General features: G+C 51.1%; 1 protein-coding gene across 1 annotated transcript; it reads right to left on the bottom strand.

The window, feature by feature from the left end:
• Window positions 1-2,561: 2,561 nt before the first annotated feature.
• Chst14 (carbohydrate sulfotransferase 14) lies at window positions 2,562-4,757 on the bottom strand. Its single transcript, XM_046461227.2, has one exon. It carries the CDS (start codon window positions 4,546-4,548, stop codon window positions 3,379-3,381), a length of 1,170 nt encoding a protein of 389 aa, XP_046317183.1. The 5' UTR covers window positions 4,549-4,757; the 3' UTR covers window positions 2,562-3,378.
• Window positions 4,758-6,958: the final 2,201 nt, after the last annotated feature.

Genomic DNA, 6,958 nt, shown 5'->3' with positions numbered 1-6,958 from the left:
CTGCCCATAACAGAGGTGTCCAGTTCTGGCCATCTGGATACTCTGACCATCACCATTTTTCTGCCTAGGGGAGAATAACCAATAAACTAATCCCATTAAGAGACTTCATTTGTTTTCCACTTTCCCAGGGCAGGAATCAGTTGAGTTGGATTGTATTCTTTGCAAAAGAAAAAGTGGAGGAAGGAAGTTTGTCAGTGCCCCTCCCATTACCCCTTCTACCCTTCATTTAATTTCACTTTCCAAGTCCCTCAGCTCTATTTCCACAAACTCTAGCTCTTTCAGTTTCTGTTTATCTGTGTGTCTATCTCTCCCTTCCTCCTATTTGGGAAGCACACAAACCTGGGTTGGACACTTTGGGCAGGTTACTTACCCTCTGCCAGTCTCCACATTACAAAACAGTATAAAATCTGAGGCATTGGCTTTTCTGAGGATTAAATGGGATGAAACAGGTTCCCCACTGAAGCCCTTGTGAAGGGCCTGATTGGCTGCTATGGATCTGGAGTTGCTATAGTTCTTAGGCAATGAGAATGGAGCAGGGAGTAGGATAGGGCAGAAGGCTCCTGAGGGCCCAAAGTTCATGCACTGGCAAATAAAATCAACTTAGGGGTTAAAGGGGCTCTGTCCAGATGCATCTCCTTTCTCTGGTGCTGGACTGGACAGTCCCCTGGCTTCTATCTGCTCTGTACAGGTCTCTGATGAATCATGTGTTCAACTAGAACATCACTGAGCCATGTCTGGGATGGGCCCTTTTACTCATTTTTTATCTCTTGATTCTCCCAGCAATCATCATAAGATACCAGTTATTCCTGTGATGCAGTGGAAGAAATGAAAACTCAGAATAAGTACTCAGGCACCTTGGAGAAAGACATCTGACCCAGGGAATCAGGTAAGCTCTCCTGGAGAGTCATGGCAGAGTGCTCACAGATACCCCCACCTCCAAATTTGGGGAATGGGGTTAGAGTTCCTCTCCAAAGCCAGGTCAACAGCAAGGCTAGGTACAGATGACATCTACAGGGTGCCCTCCCTCTCTCCCTCTCTTCCTCCTATTCTACCTTTCACAACAGGGTCATCCCAAAAGTACAGCAGTCCCCACAAGGGGTGAGGGAGTTGGGGGGAGTGCATGAAATAGGAAAGATCCATCTCTGACTTTGCACCTCTTGCATGGGCTCTGAAGGCCTAGCCTACTGTTCTTCCTTCTCTGGAGGGCTTGAGATTTCTCCAGGGTAGAGGAGGAATAGGACAGACTGAGGTCTATCCTCTCCTTCTCCAACTGTATTCCTTCTACATTGCCCACAATAACCTCTGAACCAAAATCATCTCCTTGCCCTCCTACCAATTATTTTCAGTGCTGGGGATTGAACTCAGAGCCTCACACATGCTAGGCAAGTGCTTCACCACAGAGCTACACCCCCAGCCCCTTCCTTGTTATTCTCAATGCCAACAAATAACAGTGTTTTTTGTTTTTTTTTTTTTAGTATCAGGGATTGAACCCAGGGTTGCTTAACCACTGCCACATGTCCAACCCTTTCTTATATTTTATTTTGAGACAGGGTCTTGCTAAATTGCTTAGGGCTTCACTAAGTTACTGAAGCTGGTTTTGAATTTGTGATCCTCCTGCCTCAGCCTTCTAAGCTGCTAGGATTGTAGGTATGTGCCACTGCACCTGGCAAACAACCTCTCTTTGCTCACACAGCAATCCCATTTTTGTTTGAAACTGTTCTAGGGCCCTTCTTACTCAAAAAGTAGTTGTAATGCAGCTGGGGTTGTGGCTCAGCAGTAGAGTGCTTGCCTAGCATGTGAAAGGTGATAGGTTCAATCCTCAGCACCACATAAAAATAAATAAAATAAAGGTATTGTGTCCAACTACAACTGAAAAAAATAGTTGTGAGACTGGGGTTGTGGCTCAGTGGTACAGTGCTTGCCTAGCATGTGTGAGGCACTGGGTTTGATGCTCAGCACCACATGTAAATAAATGAATAAGAAAAAAGGCCCATCAACATCTAAAATAAATATTTTTAAAAAAGAGACCTTGAGGGGCTGGGGTTGTGGCTCAGTGGTACAGTGCCTGCATAGCATGCACGAGGCACTGGGTTTGATCCTCAGCACCACCTAAATGTAAAATAAAGATATTGATTGTGTCCACCTAAAACTAAAAAATAAATAGTTTTAAAAAAGAGAGACCTTGAGGGGCTGGGGATGTGGCTCAAGCAGTAGCACGCTTGCCTGGCATGCGTGCGGCCCGGGTTCGATACTCAGCACCACATACAAACAAAGATGTTGTGTCCGCCGAAAACTAAAAAAAATAAATATTAAAAATATTCTCTCTCTATCACACTCTCTCTTTAAAAAATTATTAAAAAAAAGAGAGAGAGACCTTGAAAAAACAAAAAGGAGTTGTGAACCAGACATAGTGACACATATTTATAGTTCCAGCCCAAGAAAGTTACTCCTTGTCTTACTGTCTCTGCCTACAAGCTCTGTCTTCTGACCTGGTTAGACAGACATCTAGGAGATCTACTGGATTCATAGGAGCTCGGAGGGGGAATCGCAGAGAGGCTCACTTTGTATACAAAACAGCTTTATTAAAATTCAGCTATGGGGGTACTTACAAAAATTCTATCAAAAAGTACAAATTTTAAATAAATTCACCAGAAATGTGGCAGCCAGACATACGCCACAGTCACAACTCCAAAAGCCTTGCAGGGAGGGGAGGATTACAGAGGAGGTTCCCAGGGCCCTTGGAAGAGGCTTATCACAGGGGTCTTTGGATGCCTCCAGGGCCTGGTTTTGGAACTAGGAGGCAAGGCTCTGCTTTAGTTTTCCTTTCTGTGGAAAAATGAAAAGAAATCTAGCAGGTGTAGGAACTTCTGGGTTTGGAGCAAAAGGGCACAAAAGCCATTTATAAGGCACAAGTGCTCTCTTTAGTCCTGAGGCACATGGGATGGACAAGTGTGGGGTCAGAGCCACAGGGACCCTGGCTGTGATCATGCTCCTCGCTGGTGTCATATTTGGGGTTGGCCACAGGTAAAATTAAGGTGGACCAGGAACTGTACAATCCCTGGAGGCCTGGGGCCAGTATTTAGATCAGATGTATTTCTTCATGAGCAAACTGGTGTCTGGCTCTGCCAGAGTAAGGATCATTCTGGCCTCCAAGAGTTCCCCCGCTGGGAAGCAGCAGGCTTCCTGTCAAAATCTGCCTTCTGAGCCACTCTAGGCACCCACTCTAGGCAAAGAACTCCTGAGAGCAGCCCCTGACATCCACATATCTAGAGAAGTCCCAAGCCCCAGAGTCAAGGTTTTTCTGAAAGGCAAGCAGAAGCACAAGAAGCTGGAATTGTCAATACCAGCCCCCAAAAGCTGCTGGCCCTGCTTCCAAAGTCATTGGTGACAGGCTTCCCTGGTGACATTAGGCAGTGGGTAGGCAAAGAGAGAGAAATCCAAGATATACTTAGGTAGCACGTCCTGCAGCAGGGACCATGGGGCACTGCACAGGTGATAGTGCAGGCTTTCAGGGCTGGCAGGCCGGTACCAGGCCTGGCGAGCTGGGAATCGGACATGGGGTGGTGCCCGGACCCACTCCAGCACCTGGTTGGCATCCGCCTCCAGCCTCTCATAGGAGCCCACAAAGTCGTAGCGCACTGCACAAGGTTGGCATAGGTGGTACACAGGCATCCAATGCTCATTCATACGCTCAGGATCCTCATCTACCAGGTATCTCAGGAACTCCGGGAAGGTGACATCATCACCTGCTGGGCTGGGTCCAGCTCCAGCCCTGTACCGCTTCACGATCTCGGCTCCATAGCGTTGCTGGTACTCTCGGATCTCGCCAAACTTGTTGCGGTATGCAGAGAGGAGGCGTTCCAAGGGGTCCCGCACAAATAGGAACTTGAAGTAGTGCTGTAGACGGTATCGAATCTCCTCAGGTCGCAAATCTGCCAGGAACACCAGGTCACTGTGGTGGTCCATCTTGAGGCGGACATCTACGCTGTCTAGGACACCTGCCAGTACTTTCAGCACCCGCTTCCAGTTAGAGCAGGCCACTTTAGGGACGTAGCAGTAAAGGAAACGGTAGCGGTCACTTACGAGAATGTGACGCAGCAGGGTGCGACGCTGCCCCACCGGCAAGTCCCAGGGGTCCCGGGGCATGCCAGGTTGTCCACACACTGCCCGCAAGGTCCGGTTCCGGACGTCCTGCCGAACTTGCAAGTCCGAGTCCCCAGAATCCAGGAACAGCCCTCCAGACTTTGGGACTGTCCCGCGCCAGGCCGCGCCCTCGCGGCTGGGAGGGTGCAGGGGAAGGGGCTTCATCTCCGCCAAGATACCCCGCTCGATCATGAGCAGCAGCCCACTGGAGGCCACGATCACGCCAAACATCAGCATGGACGGCAGCAGCAGGGGCGGTCCCCCCAACCCGGCCCGGGCTCTGCCCAAGGGGGCCCGCCTCAGAGCCCGGCCCAGGGGCTCAGCGCCATTTGGGGCCGCCAGAGGGGTCAGTGGGCGGGGGAACATGGTGCTCCCAGTGTGGGGGCCTGCGAAGGCTGGGCCCATCCGAGCGCTGCCGCTGCCGGGGAGGCGAGCTCGGGTGGTTGGGGGCAAGAGGAAGGTTTGGGCCCCAGAGACCCGAAGGCCGGGAAAGGGAAGAGCGGGCGGGTGGCCCCGGCCCACCGGGGTGCCGGCTCCCGGGCTGAGGCACCGGAGCAGGCGGCGGGCGGGCTCAGCAAGGGACCAGGGCCGGATGTCCCGCCCGGCCGCTCTCCGCCCCCGGCCCCGCCGTGACACAGGCGCGAGGGCGGGCCCACGCCAGGGGCGGGGACAGGGGAGAGTGCCCCTGTGGGTAGCAGGCTGGGGAGGGTGCACGCGACCCGACCCGGGAGAGGGCGCCTGAGCCAGGGCCTCCCCAGTCCCCCGGGCTGAGGGACCAAAGCCTGTAAAAACCCCGAAGGCGGAAAAGAGCCAGGTCGCAGTCCCATCCTACAGCGCGTGCCCTCAGGGAGCTGGATCGAGGACCCGCACACTCTGCCTCAAACTCTGGCCTAGCGGAGCCCCTCCTCCAACAGTGGGTCTGGAGGCAGAGGGGCCCGAAGCACTTTCTGCGTGTCCGGACTTGAAGGAGCCTGGCTTTCTAGCTGGAAGGTCTTCAGTGAGCTTACCCACTTAGCCGCCCTCAAGTCCCTCAGCTAGTCAGGTCCTGGCCACTCAAGGAAAGAAAGGCAAGGCTGTCAGGCACTAGCCAACGTCTCCATGGTGACCCTTGGGTTTAGCAATACCTGGGGACTTCAGTGTTTATCCACTACGTAATGCTGAAATGTCTGGAAATGGAACCTCTCCTGTAAGTCTGAAGCAGTGGGATAACTGGGGCACTCTGGGTAAGGGCTAATGACTAATTTGGTGCCTCTGGATACCTAGTATGACCTGTACACATTTTGAAAGGTGAGCTGGAGGGCAGAGAGGAGCAGGGAAACAGCCTCCTTGCCTGGAGCCAAAAGTGTGCTCAATGGCACCAGGCTGTCCCTGCATATTAGACAGATCCTGGAGTGCAGTGAATGTCAGTAGCCAGCCTGTCCCAATCTGAATTGTGAAACTAGATTAAGTATGCCCACTTGACTATCCTACCTATGGGGCACCAGCAAGGTCCTGAAGCAGAGTAGCAATACAATTACACCCTAGTGTAGTGAGGCAGTGCCTGCTAAGTGTATTGTATTCATTATCTCTAGTTGTCACAGCTAGCCTGGCAAGTAGGTACTATGGGCATTCTCTTGTATAGCAAAACAAAGAGGCTCAGATTCCTAATTATGATCCTTCAAAGATTAATGGAGCAAAACATGGAATGGATGGGAGGGGAGGCGAGCAGGGGAAGGGGCTGACCTCAGGACAGGGCAGGGGCTGTTGATGGTAAAGGCATAGAAGATGGAGTATAAAAGAATGAAGTTACTATTGGTCAGATGGATGAGGGGGTTCTGAAGGAGAGCTAGAGAGCTCATGAAAAACCACCCAGTCCTAGCCACTCGAGAGGGCACAAGAGCAAAAATTCAACAAGTCAGGGCAAATAACTGAGAAACTTAGAACACGCTCCCTTCCCCGCCCCACCAGCCTGAATGCTGTCAGGTCACTTTTTAGTCTTCACCACACTGCTTCTGGCTTCAAATGGCAGTAAGTGTATAGAATTCTGGTGGTAGGATTATTTTCTACTGCAATCACCCCCCCATAAGTACATCTTTTATATTAAGGGGGGGAGCCTTTAAAAAGTCTGACAATTTGGCTGCCATGTGCTGACTTCCCTGTTAGAAGGCAGTTTTCTGCGTTAGCAGTCCTTGAGGTAGTCTTATTTACTCTGGGGGGAATCCTTGGGCAAGGTACTTATCTCTATACCAGTTTCCTGCCTGAAAAATGAGGATAGGCTACCACCCATCTCAAGGGACTCTTGTGGGTTAACATACTGATGGTAGTGCTGTAGCCAGTCCATAGTGGTATCCATGCCACTAATAACCTCTAAGGAAAGAGAGCTCGAGGGTTGGGCAGCCTCTGCTAACCAGGAATCTCCACAGCATTACAACTAACTGCCTCACCTTGAGCCAACACTAAGGCTTCAGGGCTATGAATGGGCTGAACCAGGGGTCCAGCAAGTCACGAACCCTTGAGCCCATAATGTGGCCTTTATTCCCCAGCAAGCAAGTAGTGCCTGCTGTAAGACACTGAGCCTAGGTCAGTGTCTGCGAGTCAGTCACCCAAGGTGATGAATGGAGTGTTTTCACCAAACATACTTAGGGACCAGCTCCCATGGCATTGACCAGGTGAAGGTTGGTAACCCAAGGATTTCACACAGACCACAAGTCAGGAAGTCAACTTCATGGGGCTAGGGTTGTAGCTCAGTGGCAGAGCGCTTGCTTAGCATGTGTAAGGCACTGGTTCGATCCTCAGCACCACATAAAATAAATAAAACAAAGGTATCATGTCCATC

Source organism: Marmota monax, unplaced genomic scaffold, assembly GCF_021218885.2.
Source record: "Marmota monax isolate L192 unplaced genomic scaffold, Marmota_monax_Labrador192_F-V1.1 WCK01_AAM20220418_F8-fsc00001, whole genome shotgun sequence".
In the NCBI taxonomy this organism is placed as follows: Eukaryota; Metazoa; Chordata; class Mammalia; order Rodentia; family Sciuridae; genus Marmota; species Marmota monax.
Note: the sequence above shows the minus strand (reverse complement) of the source record. Positions and strands in the feature narration are given on the sequence as shown.